Source organism: Morone saxatilis, unplaced genomic scaffold (assembly GCF_004916995.1).
Source record: "Morone saxatilis isolate NCDOM2014 unplaced genomic scaffold, NCSU_SB_2.0 Contig18, whole genome shotgun sequence".
NCBI lineage: Eukaryota > Metazoa > Chordata > Actinopteri > Moronidae > Morone > Morone saxatilis.
The window spans coordinates 13652959-13672660 of NW_023339740.1; the positions used below are offsets into that span (position 1 = coordinate 13652959).

A 19702-nucleotide genomic window follows, 5' to 3' on the forward strand; every position below is an offset into this window, starting at 1 on the left:
ATAATTAAATAGCCTAATCGTTTATCAGCGAGCTGCTGGAGGTGTCGGGGAGAATTGGGGCTTGATCGGCCTGGAAGTAGGCTCCAAAGTGGCCGCGCAATAAATGGCATTTTCTTATCCTCTCTCTCCCAGCATTATCGCCGCCTTTTTCAAACTCGCACAACAAATACATCTAATGCAGGGAATGCATCATTTACTGGACCAGATCTGTGTAAAGAATGATAGATAGATAGATAGAGGAAGGGGGCTGCGTGGTTGTTGGGTTGGCGTGGGTGTTGGCTATTATTTCCAAATTTAATGTTCTGCATGTGCAAAGTCTTTATTGGTGGTATTTAGGACAGCATAAATACAGCCCGCTTTTCCATTATTTTTAGGTTATCTGCAGGAGCCATCTAGGTTCCGGTTCTTTGTTGTGGTATCTTATTTCTTTCATGTTGGATATTACTGGATAAGAGTTAAACAGGACGGCAGACGCTTCCATACAGGGAGGAAAATATATCTTGAATAAATGTTTTCATTTGTTTGGAAATTTTGCAAATTAGCAAAAATGCGAGTGAGGGTATTAAGCCAGGGGGGTAAAACCAAACAGGCCATGTCAGATTTATGTTGATATTTTGAAACTCATAACGCCAGGAAAGTCCTACAGCACTTTAATGCGGGTTGTTCAGTTGGCAATCCTGCAAGCATTTGTGTTCCTTTAAATAATGAGAACAGATGATTTGATTAGGCCATTATCAGTCCGGTATAACCCTATTTATTTTGACAAACTGTTTAATAATTTCCACAAAACATCTGCAAATTTCTATATAGGAAATGGGAAAAGAAAACCATCTTCTGGATTTGTGGTTGAATATTAACACACCACACACAAACACCACATGAAGTAAAAATGAAAAAAAAAAAAAAAAAACACTTAATGAATAAACTTATGTTGATTAAAAAAAAACACATTGTCACAGCCAACAAGCTGTCCCTGCATGCTTCAAAACAAAGATTTTTGAAAAGTATATTAAGTCAGTGTCCCGTTTAGGCACAAAGAATGAATAGGGAACTATTTATTTGTGGTGGTTAAAGCATTGTGGGTCGTTGGTGTGTGGTGGAGTGAGCCAGTTATGGCAGAAAAAGGTATTTTTTCCATTATATACAAAACTGGATGCTTAATTAACTTGGCAGCTGCAGCAGCCCTGGCGGGTGCTGCTTGATGGCGTCCCAGGGTAACACAGATAACCAGCGCAGTCATTTTCCATATCTATTACAGTCTAGTTATATTTCGAAGTGATAGTTCTCCTTCCCGAAAAGGGTCAAAACATAAAGTCAAGCCAACCCAGGGAGTGCTTCCTCCTCCTCCCCTCCCCTCCTCCTCCGCCTCCTTCCTTCTCCTCCTCCTCTTCCTTCTCCTTCCCCCTACAGTGACAGAGCATTTCCCATTTTTTCATATTATCTAGTTAAACCAGTGTGATGACCTTTGCTGACATGCTTTGATAGATGCATACCTCCCACAGCAGACAACAAACCTCCCTGGATTTTCTTTTAATATTCTCATAAGGACCTATATGTGTGTTTGTGGTGAACGGTAATTTTCTTTGGTTAACCATGACTACACGCTATAATTATATTTTTCTCTTACACGTGTGTCTTAACAAAATCATGGTTCCTTTGGTTCAGTGTGAGCCAAACGTTGCTGTCTCTTTACTCAAGAGAGAAAGACAAAGTTTAGATCATATAATACCTCATCAAGGGATGTGCAATACCTGAAGCCTTGTTGTAAGATTTGATTTTGATATCTGGTAGCAGTCCAGGGGCCATTAGAGTGAGTTTAGAGAAAGTCCTAAAAATAAGGGCATTCCTAACTTTAAGACTCCTACTGTAAGTGTTTGGTCTTAAATTAATTCACAACTAGCTGTGAAAGTATCTGAGAGAAGTTAGAGACGCTAATACTCACAATCTGTACTGCAGGCGATGTGTCTCATCGTGCCAGTTTTTATGAACATTTACAATAATGAATTTTAAAAAGCATATTTTGATGGCTGGTGAGTTAATATTAATCAAATCAGCTCAAACAAATCATAATCTGATAAGAGACTACAGTGTGCACAACTTCCCACTACTTGAGAGGTATTCCTCAAACCAAAAACATGCTCTTCAGATCCACATTCAATTCATTGCACTTTGAAAATAATCTTCAAATTAAATCAATAAATAAAGCTGATTTCATTAATGGATTACCTATAGAATAAATGTAGAATTAATAAAGCTTGGTTCAGTCAAAAAACAAGTCTATTAGATTCAATTAAATTTAAAATGATATTTTATTGAACATTTTTATTAAAATTGAATTTAATTAAAAATCTTAGTTATTTAAAATTTAATTTATTTAATTTGAATTTTTAATGTAAAAAGCATTGCTTTATTTGATTTAATTAAACTTTTTTATTTATTTAAATATAGTTTAATTTAACATATAATTTAATGATTAAATTAATGAATGTCATTTGCTTTAATTAAATTGTTATTGGATTTTAATTTTTTAACACTACATTTTCCCTCTGTTTAGTGGAGGAGTTGGTCTCGGCCACTTGGTGAACAGCTCTTAGAAGAAAAGAGGAAAAGGAACTTTTAGCCCCTTTGTAAAGAGGACTCCTAATGGTAAGATAAGACACTTTGTGATTATGCTGCACGTTGGAATAATCAGGCGGACAGTGACACCTAGGGGAGAGGAGCTGATCTCTTCATCCTCACACACTAATATGGAAGATGATGCTGCCTCCTCATTTTATTTATAAATAAGTGTTTTATAAATACCTCTTCATTTGTCACTGCACCACAAATAACCTGTTTTTGATTAATGCAATTTTACATCTTGGCACTTACAGTATATGAGACTTTTACGATACTAGAGGAGGATATACATACAGGGAATATGTGCTCTCTCATTTGACAGTGTCCTCATCATATGTTTAGGAAGAATAGAATACTTTAGGAACTGCTTCCTATCCAGTGCTGGTAAGGTTCCTTCATAGTACAGATGACAACATGGAAGAATTCTTATAATTTTTTTTTTAGATTCGGATTCGTTTGAGACACTTTATATCGTTTTATTAATTTAATGCATTTGTAGCTTCAGTAGAGGAGGAAGTGTCGAAGCAACAGCTCAAAACAAAGGAAAATTTGAAGTGTAAGTAACTAAGTACATTTACTCAAGTACTATTTCCGTGTCCTTTTTTGTTACTTTATACTTCTGCTCCACTACATTTATTTGATAACTTTAGCTGCTTAGTAGATTCAGATTAATGATATTCATTATAAGATAAGAGGCTTTATTGGAATTCACAAGCGACCCAGTGTATAAAGTAATATAGCTATTAACTATATACTATAATAAACTTTAATTATACTGCCATATTAACCAGCTACAACAATAAAATGATGTACAAATGTGTGCATAAATAATTATTAATTATTATATAATATTTAATGGATTTAATTTATTATATAATTAATAATGATATATATATATATATAAAATCCAATTATAATCCTATAACATAATGTGTAATTTTCTAAAATGGGCCATAACGAGTACTTTATTTTTGGTACTTAAAGTATATTTTGAAAATTTTTAAATATATATATAAGTATACTTTTTGAATGCAGGACTTTTACTTTATTACTATTTCCACACAGTTGTGTTGTTATTTTTACTTCTTCTGCTTCAGAATTTGTAGGATTCATTTGAGTCCAGTCAGACACAGAGGTCAGTCCACACTCTGTGTTAAAAATACCGTGTTTACTCTTGAGGAAGGGTTGACCATGATTACCATAATTAAGAAAGGTTAAATTATACAGTATTTTCTAAACTAGGCATGCAGTACAGTTGTTTACACACATCTCACTGGAAGTTTAAAAGACTGTTTTCAGTATCTCCAGTATCCTTTTAATGGCCCTGCTTGATCTGTTATTTCACTCTGTGTGTAGACTTGAGAAGGATCTTTAGTAAGTCATTAGAGGTCAGAGGTTCACTACTTCACTTCCTGCTCAGAGAGCAGCAGGAAGTGAAAGTTTACAACACCTTGTCACTAACAACCTGTCAATCAAACTCTGTTTCACTGGAGCTGTCCGGGGAGTTGCAGAATTCAAAACACCTCTTTTTTCCTCAACCTGTGTGTTCATCCATTTCAGACATTGTGCCTTTATTTTGTCTTTACGTGAATCCAGTTCCTGTGGGAGTGTGTGCATGTGTGTGCGTGTGTGTGTTCAAATGTGTGCGTGTTCAAATGTGTGTAATAAAGACTTTGAAGGCCAGAGAACTTAAAGTATAATATTGGTTTGAGTGATGTGAAGTGATTTGTATTTTATGGTTACAAATATGTTTAATGCTTTAACCATCCCTGCAGGGATGGTAATCATTAATAAACAAGAATAAGAGCCATGCTATAACATTATAGTAGTTCAATATAGTAATAGTAGTATAACAATACTAACATGCTGATGTTAAACAGGTATGACGTTTACCATGTTCACCACCAAAGTATTTGACAAGTTGAATTAAGTGTGAACTGGTGGTGGCGCTAGATTAAAAGTCTGTTAGTCATCAAAGTGTTTAAAATTCATCCTGAAGCGAACATGAATGTTTGTACCAGATGCGATTACAATTCATCCAAAAGTCATTATGATCCATCGTCTGGGAACCAAAAATGTCTCTACAAACACTACAATGCTGATTCATTGAGTAGACGGTGCTATATTTCAGTCTGGATAAAAGTGGAGAACTAACAAACTGTTGGACCGACATTGCCATCGTGGATGAAAATAAAAATGACCAGACCAACAATGTCTCTTTCTTGTCCCGATGTTTTCTTTCCATCAGCCTGACTATTTCAGTCCATGTATCAGAGAAAACTGGGTGACAGCGATGACACTGACCTCCAGCTAAAGGAAAATTACATGTCTACACCTGCAGTAAGTTATAGCATCTATGTGTACTCCGTATTTTCTAAAAGTTGAGTTTCTGTGTGCACATTTTAGCACAAGAGTGTGTGTGTGCGTGCGTGCGTGCGTGCGTGCGTGCGTGCGTGCATTGTTTCATGTTTTTGTGTGCAGCTCTCTGTTTGTTCTGTGTCTGATCCTCAGTGATTGTGAGTCTATAAATCCCCTGACTTTCCTCTTCCTCCTCTGAAGAAATGTCTGCTGCTTTGCTTAAGCTGATTCTCCCAACCTGTCCTGCCTGTCACACACACACACACACACACAGCAAATAAACAAGATCTGATCCATCTCTTCCACTGCTCTGTGTTCTTCCTTTCTCGCTCTGTTCATCTGTATGAAAAGATGCCTAACGTAACGTCATTTTTTGCTACTGTCCACACACACTTACACAAACACACACACGCACACACACAAACAAACAAACAGACACAATCTCACAGCATTTACAGAAAGTTCACTGTGCCCTTAGCTGCTGTTCAAATGGAAGACAATGAAGTCATGAGACCGCAGCTACAAGTTGTGTGTGGTGTATGTGTGTGTGTATGTGTGTGTGTGGTGTGTGCGTGCATGTTTTTCACTCTGCCACGACTCTCTGCAGGTGCAAGAGAGAAAGTGACAGAGAGAAGAAGAGAAACACAGCTGACCATTAGGCTGCTTTACCACATCCTTCATATTGTACTTCACTTCTTCCCCAGTGCACGCATACACACACACACACACACGCACACACACATACGCACACACATACTGTTCATGTTTCATAATTTTTGACAAACAGTGTGCATGTTTGTAGGTGTGTTAATTGTCAAAGGTTTTCCTGGTATTTCTTTTGGATTATGATGAGCTGACGACCTCCTGGTGGTTTCCTTTCACGTGTGTTTGTGTCAGTCTGCATGATCAGATTAGATAATCCTTTGATTTCAGAGTCTGCCTGATCAGCATTCTCAATCTCTTCAGCCTTCCTCTTGTCACAGTATTTTCTCCAGTTTGGTGCATTATAATGGAAACAGTCAACACCAGAGAGTCTGATACAAAAGGGGATGAAAGAGGGGAACTGATGTGCAGCATTATCACCGGATATTAGATATAAAGGTTTGAATCAGTGTTTCTGGAAACAAACATATATGTTGTTTGATTCAGCTACAGTATATGACCTACATAAACAAACCAGGCCATTCTTAATGGCTGCCACCGGATCAGATTCGGTTGGATTTCCCTTGAAATCAATGAAAAAAGGCGTTACAGACACTACCGCTTTTCTCCACAGCGTCCGCCAGAATCAATTCAAAATGAAAATAAAATATATATAAAAATATTTTGGAATATTTTGGCTTCCTGATCTGCTTCCCATGAAGTTCTTGAGAATTTAGGGACAGTGGAAACAACATTCAACAACACAGATATCATCATCTTTTGAGCTGAAATAAAGCAGTTTTAGAGCAACATTCACATCATGTTTGTGTCCAATATTCACTCTAATTTTAGCTCTCTGTTTGGTCTCCAGAGGAAAATATGTGGTTCTTTGGCTGTAAAATGTTCCACTATGTTCACCAGCTATTCACTAACCTTTGTGGCTGCAGTGTGGTGCTGGACAGTTAGAGTACAGTGGGGGTTTTTAGAGTTTAAGCGGTGAAACTGAACCAAATATGGAAAGTTGTGGATTGGACAAGCGGATGATAATTGTCTGTGGGTTCATCACTATGAGCAATCCCTTTCACATACAAGTGATTCATTGTTATCTACGTGATTATATAAAACATAAATTACAGGGGTAAAAAATGTTGTTTTTACAAAGTGTACAAAATTAATATATATTTAAAATGGCCTGTGAAATTTGCAAAGAAATGTCAATACAGATGAAAAGGTGTTGCACCAGGATGTGCTGAAAGCCTCGACAGGTACTTGGGCTCTGCTCCAGAGAAACGTATTATTAATGGTTTAAAACTTGACTCTTATTATAATATAATATATACAATATTATTCTAAACTTTAAGGCTTCAGTTCATATAAAAGACAAGTTGTGGGACAAGCCAGCTAGAATAAAGACACTGCACAAAGACATTTTATGTCACCAGCACTTCCCGACTAACTGGTTTGCTGTTAGTCATTGTCACTGGTGAGAGCTGACAATACACTGCTGTAATTGTACTTTACTTTTATTGAATTCTCATCAGTCCGTTATCAAAGCACTGATCATTCCAGCTAAATAATCCAGTTTTGTCTCTGCAGTGTCACATGAGTGTGTTACAGGAAAAAATTAAATACATCAGCATCAGGCAGATAACAAGCAGATGCTGCACATGCTGAATGTTAATTACAAAAACATTTTAGTTCATTAAAATGTTACTTAGTGTTACAAAATGTCACACACAGCACAGTCTCTAGTGTTTTTTCCCCTCTATAAGAAAAACCCTTATTCACCTCCACTTTCGTGTGCAAATCGAGAAATGACAATAGATGGAGTGAGGCCTGCCACATGGCGCCCTCTGTGTCCTCCCCTCCCTTCTCTCCCCTCCTCACCCCAGCTCCTCACCACATCAGGATACACTTGTTCTGGTGAATTCCGGTTTCAAACGGAACGCTGCCTTGCTCTGGTTTTCTGCAGGACCAGTATTAAAAGCAGGCACATACTGTCTCTCAGTGGCCCTGTGGTCAGGGAGGGGGATCCTCTAACGGCCTGTTATACTCACACACCTTTGAAACCTCACCCGCTCCTGCTTCCTCCCCCTGAGCCTTCCTCCCCTCCTCACCCTTGACAGCACACATGCACACCCTTATCACCATGAGAGCAGATTAAAGAATAAAAAGTTCCTTCCACTGCAGGCCACAAAGTTCGTCACCTCCTCCCCGCCTCTGTCACGCTGTCACATCACTGATTCCTTTTCCACCGCTGACACACTGATGTTGAGCCTGTGTGGTAAATAATCTACATATTCCACATTAAAACCATATTGTAAAGTTATAAACACAGTCTTTACATTTCTCAAACTCGTCTCACTGTAGTCTGGTTTTGTCCTTTGACCTCCAACCTCAATTACGGTGCCCCTAATGTTGAAAATATGCACTGCAACAAGTTTTTTTTTTTTTTGGTTAGAGTTGAAACCTCAGACCAAAAAAACAGTATTTTAACAAGTCAAAGCTCTCTTGTTTTGCAGCTCTTCTGTTTACATAGTTGTACCCGTATCAGTCTCAGACATCAAAACCCCTGAAAGAAATCATATTTTAAAGGAATATATAGCTTTAAAACGTATACATATGACATCATTACCTTCCCACCCAGCAGTATTCACATAAACGTATTGTGTTTGACACAGTTATTGTTTTTGACCGTTTATTTTCATATAGAGCACAATATGTATTGTTTTGTACTTTCTATACACAGAAGGTCTCTGCCTCTCTTTGTGACGGAGTTGCAGTTTCTCATGTGAAAGTGCCTGCAAGACAGAGGGAAAATCATTTTCCAGATTTCCTCTTTGCTAACCAACATTGCCACCTGGTGTTTAACAGACAGACTGGCTCACTTATCCAGCCTCAGTGTAGTCAAGATGAGAGCTGATGGGCTTTGAACAATTGATCTATAAAAACTGAACTCATATTTGCTCAATATGAAATACCTCATCACCTTTTTGGTCAGTTTTTGGTCTATGCAAGTCATTTTTTTAACTGAACTAAATCTAAAGAAGGACTGGAATACATTTTTACTGTAGTGAACTTATAGTGTGCAGTGGAGTCAGACATGATATTGTCACGCTTTACCCGGAGCGAGACTGATTACTAGATGATTAGTAAAGCTGATCATCATTAAAGTAGGGTGGATACATATCGCCTGAATAAATAGATGATTTGACAAAGAAACTGAAACACAATTTATAGCAGTAGCCATTTGGGAATTTGTTTTTTTGTTTATATTATCTCTTAACTTTCTGTGACTATCATGACTCTTCAAATTAGCTCATGCACCTTGTAAATGTCTCCCTAGAACCATAGCGTGCTTTCATAAGGGCCAACAAGGTGGTATAAAGATGAGTTAGGCTTCTGTTCTCTATCTGATGTTTTATTGTGGCACACAGTAATGAATGACACAGGTCACAGGGGAACTTCCCTCAGAGAAGCGCGGTGTTTCTCAGAGGGATGTGCTGGCTAACCGCTGCCCAGGCTGGGCTTCCGGCCCTGGGGCAGCAGAGCTTGCCGGTACCCCTCACACCCTGCAGCACCACCACTATCACCCCACTCCAGACACTGTGCCAGGATACTGTGGTGACACAACCCTGGGCCTCTGTTCCTCCCTTGTCAACAAGACTGATGGATGCAGAGAGGAGGAGAGGAGAAAAGACAGAGGACAAGATTGATATGTAAAGTTACTGCAGTTCAGAGTATGAAGAATGGATTTTTTTGTGCATGTGTGCGGGAAGGGGAGGGTAAATTGATAATGAGGGATAGAATGAAAGAAAAAAGGAAGGTGACAATGAGTAGAAAATAAATAGATACTAGTGATTTATTTTCATGTCAACAATTGTCTCTTTTTAGATATTGAGCTGCATTCAAGGTTCATCGTTATCCAGCACCATTTAAAAATATTTCTCAAAGATAGAAACTTTATTTAGATCAAATAAAATGTGTGTTCAGTTTTCAGTCTAAAAAGACCCACTTTACTAGTTATCTTCAGCTAAAATAAAGCTTTTCTCTGACTCCCCAATATGATCAGGAGCCACCAGGGGGCAGAACATGGAGCTTTTTACCTTTCAAACTTGTATTGTTTTCTCCAGTAATACAACACACACAAAGACTAAATCAAATGAGAAAGCTGATATGTATAATGGCTTATATGGGTGATTGATCTTGATTACTTATGGTCAACTGACTGCTGTGTGTGTGCAAGTATATGCGTAAGACACACAAAAGGGAAAAAGGAGCTTGTGGCTGCATAACAATAATTAAGGCGGCATGATCTAACCGTCTTCAATGGAAGCTATTTTATTTCTTATGTGCACTTGTTTTAATGAAGTCAAGCACATCATGAACCTCCTTATCTGCTGAGAGAACCACTGTGTGTGTGTGTGTAGTGTGTGTGTGTGTGTGTGTGGAAATACTAAGGCATCTGTGTTGAGATAGTAACTCGTGTATGCGGAAATACCCCGTTGCTGTTGCGAGAGTCCTGGAACCCGCCTGTGTGTGCTGTGTGTGTGTGTGTGTGTGTGTGTGGTGTGTGTTCGCCCCCGCCCCTAACTGGTAATATTAGACATCCCTGAGCTTTTGTTTTTTTTGGAGAAGAAATGACAGCTCATCATGGACGCTGCTAAAATCAGAATGCAGCCATTTACACACAGTGAGACACACCATTCACTTGCGACATGGACCAGGCCTACCCGCCCCACACACAGCACACACGACCCACACACACACCACCACACGCACACACCACACGACAGACGCGCATCCAGCACTGTGCCATGGACATAACTCACTCAGCACTCACACCACCAAACCGTTCAAACCTCCAGGAACAGCTCGCCTGCTGAACGCACAGCCAGCTGCAAGGGCCGCCCGCCTGACCGCCCAACGTCCAAAAAGCAGCGTGAGAAACTCGACTGTGTGTGTGTGTGTGTCTGACTTGGTAGTAGTGGGCAAAGGGCGGTTTTGTGGTATGATGACGGGTAAAGCTCTTAACGTTCAGCAGCAGTGTGTCAGGCTTAGACCTGGGAAAGTATGAGCAAGGTAAAGGTGAGAAAAATGGCTTCTCTAAAAATGGGATTCTGTCTGTTTAGTGTCAAACTGTGAGCTTTGGGTTTGGCTCTCTAATAATACTGTTGCAGGCTTGTGGGTAGACAGAAATGGGTTTTAAAAATCCCTATCAGCTCTCTGTCGCATGAATGACATGGTGATAAAGTTTGAATTTGAGGAGCTGTGTATCACCTGACTGTTAGAGTCCCCTGCAGGGTCACACTGACCTCTTAGGTTTTCAAAATGTCACAGAGCTTAGGCAGGTAGGGGCACATACACACTCCAAGGGTTTCCTTGGTAGTAGTTCCTTACCTCTTTTATGAACAGTTTGGGTTGAGTTTACAATAAAATCATCCTTTACATGTAAGCAATGATTGCATGTAGACACATACCTCACCAGGCATCCTAGTGATGAATTAAAATACCACAGAATATTGTTTTTAATGTACAATAAAGAGTCTGGAGACTTCTACAAGCAGTATTTTCAATATCTATTTCTTTGTTTCACTGTAATGGAATAATAGCATATATGTGGTTTATAGAGAGAAGACCCTTAAATAAACAAAAGAATATTGTAATATGGAGTGCTAGTGAATGTTTAGACAATATATTTCATCTATTAGCTGCTCTCTGCACATAACACATAGTTAAGTGACATGAAAGCTGCTCTAAGTAGAGTGATGTCCACACAAAATGCAAAACTTGCACAATAAGTATTATTGAAGTATAACACATGTTCCTGTGAGAATTGTCATTGTTATTTTTAGGATGTTCCTACAAAGTTCCTGGGTCTTGTCTTCATCTCCACCCTCTTGAAGGAGTAGCGTTCTCCAGTTCGTCCATCTGTCAGGATGTACCATGTCCCCCAGTATATACCGTTAGTCACTCCACTGTAGCGCCCACGGTAATACCGTCCATTCAGATTAGCTGCTAGACAGGCATCAAACCACCAGCCTGCACCGTAGTACTGACCACAGTTCCCAGCTGCATAACGGTCATGGTCTCGGTCAGCAGTGCTGAAGGATCTGCCATCGTGGTTGTAACGTTTGCTGTAGCTCAAAGCATTGCCTGCATCGCCAGAGTACTCCCGTGCCGTCAGACGATACCTGGAAGAAAGAGACAGACGACTTGTGACATTTGTTTTCAGGGTTGTGTGTAACATCCACGGAAAAAGGTTTGGAACCACTGGGCAAAGAAGAGTACATCTTCATTTGCTTAGTAAAACTTCCAAACATTCAGTTGAGTTTCTTACTATGAGTGATAGGGTCCTCCAAGAACACATTTTCTTCTGCCAAAGTTACAACAGTTTTGGTTTCTGTACCCATGAGTGCTTATGTAGCAATCAAACTACAACCAGGGGCTTCAAGATATTAAATAGCCCTTGCAGAAATTGTGTGTGCCTCTGCAGTGTGTTTCACCTCTGTGCCTCTGAGGCCACTTTGAAGTTGTTGTAGGTAGCATGGCGCTTCTGCTGGTGCCAGTCCTCCAGCTCGATGCGGAGTTGGTGTTGGCCAGTGGTGGTGAGGGCGTACAGCGCTGCGTTCCCCAGCCAGTGCTCTCCCTGCAGACCACCAAAGCCCTCCCGGTATTCCTGCCATGTCCTGTTAAAGTCCAGCGAGCCGTCCTGCCGATTCTGGATCACCGTCCACCCACCACCCGCTGTTTTCATGTCACATTTAGCCTGAGCCAAAACAAAGACTTTGATATTATAAAGCCTAGATTTCAGTGATCCACAGATAGCATAGACATCTCTAAAAGAAGAGGAGAAGGGTGGGGGTCCGTCTATGTGTTTTATGAGTGTGGTGAATCTAAAATACCTCCAATGCTGGCCTGTGCAGGTCAGGCTGGATGGTGTAGATTCCATTCTCTTTGATCCCAAGCTTGTAAATCTCTGCACAGTCCTGAGGATGTAACCTCTCCAAGGGGGCAACTGAGAACCACACACAGTACGTTTTTATTATCAATCAACAATCATAGTCGTATCATGTAATCACCCCCAGTGCCCTTACCTGTGGGTGGATATTGTGTGATGCTTTTCAGGAAAAGGAGCAAGTCTTTCTCCCCCTCTCTACCCACAGCTGCACTCTCTGTCAACCCAGAGAAGGATAAGATCAATAAGATACATCAGACTGTTACACTGTTGTCAGGGGTTTGTCTTTATATTCTACACAGATTGTATGATGACTCTTTGAAGCTTCTGCACATCGTGAGCCATACACTGTGTGTTTTACGTGTGCATGTACACAGAGTTTTTCTCATGCTTCTCAGTGCAGTTAAATTCCTATGCACTCACCTATGACCGACACTTAGCAGGCCTCATTGAGGTTCTGTTTACTATGTGTGGGGGGAGTGACTGTGCTGGCATTTGTGTGTGTGTGTGTGTGTGTGTGTGTGTGTGTGTGTGTGCAATTGTCTGTTTGTGTGTGCATTAGTCTGTTTGTGTGTTGCAATGGTGGGGGGTTATAAATGTGTACTACTCACCCAGACGTTTAGCCATCGCCCCAAGGGCCTGGCTGTGACAGTGGAGGTCACACTCTGTCAGTACAGCTGCCATTAGGGCAAGGATGGCCCCTAGAGAGTTGCTCTCCTGGCCCCCGTGACTCCAGGGGCCCCCAGTTTCCTGGAGAGAGTGCATGCAGCGCTGCAGCTGAACGAGACGCTCTTTGACGGCTCCAGTCTGCAAAGACATTGCACACAGGTACTTATTGATAATATGTTATGTCACACATTAAAGGAGACCTATTATGCTTTTCCTCAGTTTCTGTCATATATAATATTCCAATGTCAGATGTTGAAATTAAACAAGTTAACAAAGTCTCGAATAATGATCAAATAAACGTCAAGTAATCCCTATGAGTAAAAAGTTCAGAATTCAGACTGCTCTGATGCAACATTTCCAACATCGTTTTTGGCTTTACGTGACAACGAAAGATCGTCATAGATTTTTTTATATGACTACCTGCTACAGGCAGAGCATGCCGACAAAGCACAGGGAGCCGTCAGTCTAAGTTATTTGACTGCTCTGGTCAGGGGTCAGGGTTAGGCAGTGCAGTAACACCAGAAAACTCTGTAAATCACTGAAAGTTGAAGCAAGAGTACATTAGAGGGAAGACCATGGGCATTTTTCTCCATAAAATATGATTCAGTTTCACTCAAATTAGTTTTAAAAGATTTAAAAGTAATTTTTCCAACTTAATTCTTGTCTCATTTGTGTTCTGATAAACAGTAAATTCATCATATTCAGTGCCTGATATCACTATTGTCCAAGCTAAGTTATTGAAGCTGTCATGCTGTCGAGAGCACACCTGCGGAAGGAGGAAGCATTGGGTGCAGCCCCTCGGTAAGCTTCCACAAAGTTGGCCAATCAGAAGAAAGAGAGGAGGAGACGAGACAGCCTGTTTTAGACAGGATGAACTGAGGGGCTGCATGAAGGGCCAGTATAAGACAAATAAGGATGTTTTTGAAGGGTGAATCATAGAAAGCTACTCTAGTGGAGACTCAGACTATGAATATAGAGCTGGAAATTAACATAATAGCCCCCTTTAAGTCAACAATCAATCATGAATAAACACAGCCTAATATTTGTTCTTCAAGGGAATTTCATATATATATATATATATATATAAATGTTGTTGAGTGAAATAGTGCTTAAGAAAATTAACCATACCCATACATCCTTCAGTTAAGAAGATGACATCTCAAAGGTTAATCCACGCCCAAAACTCACAGCTCAGTGGCATGTTTGGTGTCATCAGTCTCTTACACTTACATCAGCCATTGTAATCACGTCCCTCACACACCTGTTGCTTCATGAGCTCAGCACAACCGTTTGATGAGGACATTTTTAAAGCGGACCTAATTTTATCCCTTCTTTGATTGCTGACTGTCATTGCTCCATGGCTGTTAGGTGGTGCCAATTTTAGTGTGCTGACTGTCCCCTGAGAAAGGACCTGCTGGCCTGTGCCAGATACTGTAGTATACACTGCTCAGTCTCCCTGGCACACGTACATGAATAGACAAAGGGATTAGCTCTGCTTCAACGTGTCTTTCAATGTTTCTGAATCATGTCTGAGAAATATCTGATAAAAGTTGCATAATCTATCTTTTTTTAGAATAACCATTTAAGATTACAGCAAAAGCACAGCACATGACCTCCCACTACACTTACCTTAGGCTGAACTTGGGGGAAATCATGCCGGTGCTCCACCCTTCGAGGAACATCTGAGATGGCTGGAAGTGAGACTCCCATCCTGCAGGCTGTTGTCCCGGTTTGACCCTCGCAGGCTCCGGTACCCACTCCTGCTCCCGCACCAGGCTGGATGGGTGCAGCCACCAGACTGTCCCTGCAGGGAGGGTGTGAGCAGGCTGGAGATGCATCTGAGGACAGCAGTGCTCCCACATACAGTGACAGCAGAAGAAGCAAACAGAGGGAACCGAATGGAATCATGGGAAAATGCAAGATTTTCCTGACCTTTGTCTTAAACTCTTAAGTAGTGGTCCACGTTTTCCTCCAGGATGAAACCCTCCTTACTCCGAGTCAGTAGCTGTTTGTCCTTTTGTTATTGACGATTCTCAGCGAACTTTCACTTCACTTTCCTTTATATTTCTGCCTCTTCTGGTGGCAAGTCTTTGCCTTTTTGTTCAGATCTTTCTAATGTTGCCCTCGTCTGTGATGTTTTCTAGTCTTTGTGATTCTTTCATCCTCTTCTTCTTCCTTTTTTTTTACCTCTCAGTTCATCTCACTCCCGGTCCTCCTCTCTTTCTCAAGCTCTCTCTCTTGTTAGTGAGGTTGCTTTGGCTCAGATTCCTAGATAACTGCGGCACTCTTTGCTGTCTGACACGGACTAATGCACCCACCCCCTGATGCACACACACACACACACACACACACACACAATCTGTCCATCTCCTTAACTCATCTCATTCTCTCCCTCTCTCACACAGCCACACACAGAGGTGCATGTTTACACACACATGAATAGAAATCCTGCTGTCTTGAACACATTACGTGCAGTGTAACATTATGGATGTATAAACCATCATTTCACAGATTAGTTGCCCTTTTTAAATTCTGTGGATGAGCTCTTCACCTATGATTATATGTCCCATTATGTTAATGCTAGAATAACTTTTTTTTATTCCTTTCAAGAGCCCCAGACCCATTCTGAACAGACTTTAACCTCCTCTTACCCTTACCCATCAACGTGCATACATGGCAATGTTTGTAAAGATGAAAATGCAGCAGATGCTTAAAGTATGTGGCTCTTTCCATCCTGTGGACCATTTTGTCACTCACATCCTTTTGTGTTACAGTGTTTATGTTTACAAACTGAGTTCCAAAGAGGCCATAAAGACCCACATTCAATAGGAACGAGAAGGCAGGAATTCCTCTATAAACAGCAGTCATCAGGATCCTGCAGAGGCACACTCCCACTAACAAGGAGCACAAACACACTCACAGAGACACACAGGACGAAAGTCAGGATGAGATCTTGGTTAGGCTCTGTCAAGAAAAAAAGGATAAATAAGATAAAATACGATAATGTGAAAATGTTGTTATGATGAGCTCTGTGTTCTTTAAAAAGTCTGTAGTTTAAATGAATATGTTAAAAAATACTCAAAAGAGAGTCAAGATTTGTAATGCTACTTTTATGTCAGTAAATTGACATATTGTAATTATTTATAGATTCTATCAAATAAATGGTCAATGTGACAATGAGAATATGGTAAACAAGAATATCATTATACATTTTTATATCATCTTTGTTGTTCACAGCCAAACAAGAAGTGCAACCTGAAACCTGTTCTCTTTTTATCAACTGTCTGCATGCACTTGCAGGGCACCTTTGACTTTTGCCATTATTTCATGCCAAATGAAAAACATTTCTTAAACTAGAATGTGTTTTTATTGTAGTTTAAATTCATAAGAAAGAACCAGAAATTAATAATCTTTCGGGCAGGATTATGTCATATTTTTGACATTGTGTCGAGGGCCGGAGGGAGGGGGATGGAGGGCCAGAAACGGCCCCCGGGCCTACCGTTTGAAATCTCTGCTTGAAGAACTGTGGTACTCAGTAGTTAGTTTATAAAATAATAATTGGCTTCATTTTTTAAAATCTTTTTAATATTATTATAATGTCACATAATTACACAAGTAAAACTAAGTAAGTAAGTTCTAAATTAAAAATGTGTTCTTTTCTGTCATATTTTACAATACAAATATACAGCCTAGACCTACTCTATATGAAAAGTGTTCTGAGATAACTTTTGTTGTGAATTTGTGCTGTAAAAATAAAACTGAATTAAATTGAATTGAAAACGTGTTTTCATCGGACAAGTAGCGAGATATATACTTTCTGTCAGAAATGCACCACACACACACACACACACACACACACACACACTAACAGTCTGCAGACAGGTTGTAAATGTTTCTACATTTTTTGTGTTCAGGGGAGAAAGACAGTCTTTCAAGTATCACAGATGCAGATCACTCACCTATCTTTGACCTTTACACTTTCTCAGCACAATGTCAGCACCACGGAGTCCTACATCGTTCTACGGAGGTCCAAAATATAAATGTGGGCCTATGTCTGGGGTCTGGGAACACCAGTTCACTTGGTTCATTCATTCAGAATGAGTTGACACTGTCCTCTAGTGGTGGATCATCACAGCTCTGCCTTTTGACAATGATTGACTACAATCAACCACACTGAACCATTACATCTCTAACTTTTTATCTGCGTGAAGTAGACACACAAAAGACATCCCAGGAGTAGGATCAAGAGTAAGGTACTTCAGAGAGGGTACAAAGTTAAAAGCTAAAGTCAAATAATCTGTTTTGTTTTCAGTTGGGCCTTGTCTGATACAAATCCATATCTTGTGCAACTACTCTTTTTACGATAACACTGAGTAAACTCCAACTGCTGATGACAATCATGTGATATGATCAAAAGCTCCAAAAAGGCGGCGAAATGGACTGTTTTCCCAACTGCTGTTTTCAAGGTCAAGACTGATCTTTGAACCTCAGTTCTCCACCGATCTGACACATGAAGTTCGATTTACTGGTCATGTGGTATAGGCTACTACTCAGCCAAAGTCTCAGGAAATAACACCCATGATGTCGTCAGTGTTATCTCAGTTTGGGCTAAAAAGGCATTAACATTTTGACACCTGAAACCCGTGTTTCAAACTGGGGGTGTGGGGTATAAAAGAAGTTGCATTATGAGATTTGTATTGGAGTTTGAACCATAGAGACTAAATATCTCGGCCTCTGCTGCTTTGACTTTAATCATTCTTTTTGTTTTTAATCTTTCTTTTGTGAGTCCCCCAGCTTTATGGGAGTGGAGTGAAATGCTAAATTGCTGCTGTATCCCTGTAATGCCCACATGTGCTGAACTGAACCTCTATATACCAATCATTTGTAATTTTAAGAACAATACATAGCTCGTACTGTTAACTTTTAACATGGATTCCTTATTTAACTGTTGCATTATTATTATTATTGCATTGTTTGTACTATTTTTGTGTTATCTGCCTTGGCTTCTCCTCCTGTTGGGTTGTAATTCACTTTCTTTCTCTTGTACATAGGTCTTTTTCTATTATTATTCCACTCTTAACTTTTGTATTACTGCTTTTCTTTCCTATCCACTTGCTGCTGCCCCCAACATCTGAATTCCCCATTGTGCCGACAAATAAAGCCAATATCTTATCTTATCTTATCTTATCCTTAATGACAAACTCTAAAAACTGAAGCTGAGTCTGCATCACATAGGCCGCTTTTTAATGATTGCTACTTGCTACATCCGCCCGTAGCATCAAGATTGCAATTAATTTTTGCCAAACAACAAAAAAAAAAAAAGTGGCGCGGATATGAGTCAGCTGGCCGTCTGACGTCTGACGCAGGCCCCCCCTGTATGCGCCGCAGGCATTCGTGCGGGAGGAACTCCGTGCGCGGCGCGCGCAGGGCAGTCTGCAAGTGATAGCCCCTTCGGAGGGAGGGAAGTGAAGCCGCGGGGTAGGAGCGGAGCGCAAAGTTAACGACAAGCGGAACAGCAGCGAGAGGCGGCAAGAGCCCCCAGATAGTCAGCTCGCTGAGACAAAGTTCAAGCCAAAGTCCAAATTATCACAACCCAGTTGCTAGATAATCTGCCTCTGCCTTGTCATTGTAGTCCGATACGCATTTGCGTAATGGTGCCTTTTACCAAAGGCCAACGCCGACTTATTTTTGCGGCTGCCCGTGAGATAAGTCGCAGCTCCGCCTAAACGGGTCCTGCAAACGGAGATTTACAAGCTGAAGTAGGCTTTCCCGAGATTTGCCGACAGACATCGCTTGTTAACATGCATTTAAAATCGGTCCCTTTTTGCTCGCTCAGTCAGTCCTCCAGTGTCCTAATTAACGCTATGACGAGCTATATATTTACGATTTGGTAGTTGAGGCTTGTGTCTCGGCGAGTGCCAATGTTTTTCGAGAAGCTCTGGTTGGCCAAACAAGGCCGGCTGTGGTCCTCTTGGGGTCCGAACTTCAAAACCAAGAAAGGAGACCGGGGGAGGGGCCGAGTAAAGATCGTGAAACAAAGATCGGAAAATATTGACCAAATCCTTGGGATGTTATTTGGTTGGATTTGATTAGAGAAGAGAACCGGAGACACGTAAGTCTGGAAGACTTTCAACTCTACCCAGCGTAATTAGGTTCCGGATTGCTGGAATTATAAGCGCTATTAGTCGAGGTGGGTTGGGTAGAGTAACTGTCCTTCGAATCGGCTGGAGGACGTATCGATTTTAATATTGTTCTTCTGCCCGGGAACCTGTTAGAGTCGCAGCATAAAAGTCCTCCATGTCGTCTGCCTGTCATCGTTCTTGCCTCAGCGAGGCACTGCTCGTTTTCCTTCTCTGTGAAGTATAAATAAGTTTTTTGTTCTCGGTTTGACTCCACGGTCGCAGCTCTCGAGGTACACGGGTTTTCTTCTTCGCGTGTAGCGTTGCAATAACTTAA

At 40.5% G+C, this 19702-nt stretch overlaps 1 protein-coding gene across 1 annotated transcript; it reads right to left on the bottom strand.

Moving 5' to 3' along the window:
* Window positions 1-11220: 11220 nt before the first annotated feature.
* Window positions 11221-15808, bottom strand: si:ch211-157b11.8 (fibroleukin). Its single transcript, XM_035661191.1, has 6 exons — window positions 14876-15808; window positions 13189-13384; window positions 12717-12794; window positions 12525-12637; window positions 12126-12388; window positions 11221-11813 (listed from the first exon to the last, which is right to left on the bottom strand). Exons 1-6 carry the CDS (start codon window positions 15152-15154, stop codon window positions 11471-11473), a joined length of 1272 nt encoding a protein of 423 aa, XP_035517084.1. The 5' UTR covers window positions 15155-15808; the 3' UTR covers window positions 11221-11470.
* Between the last annotated feature and the right edge of the window lie 3894 nt (window positions 15809-19702).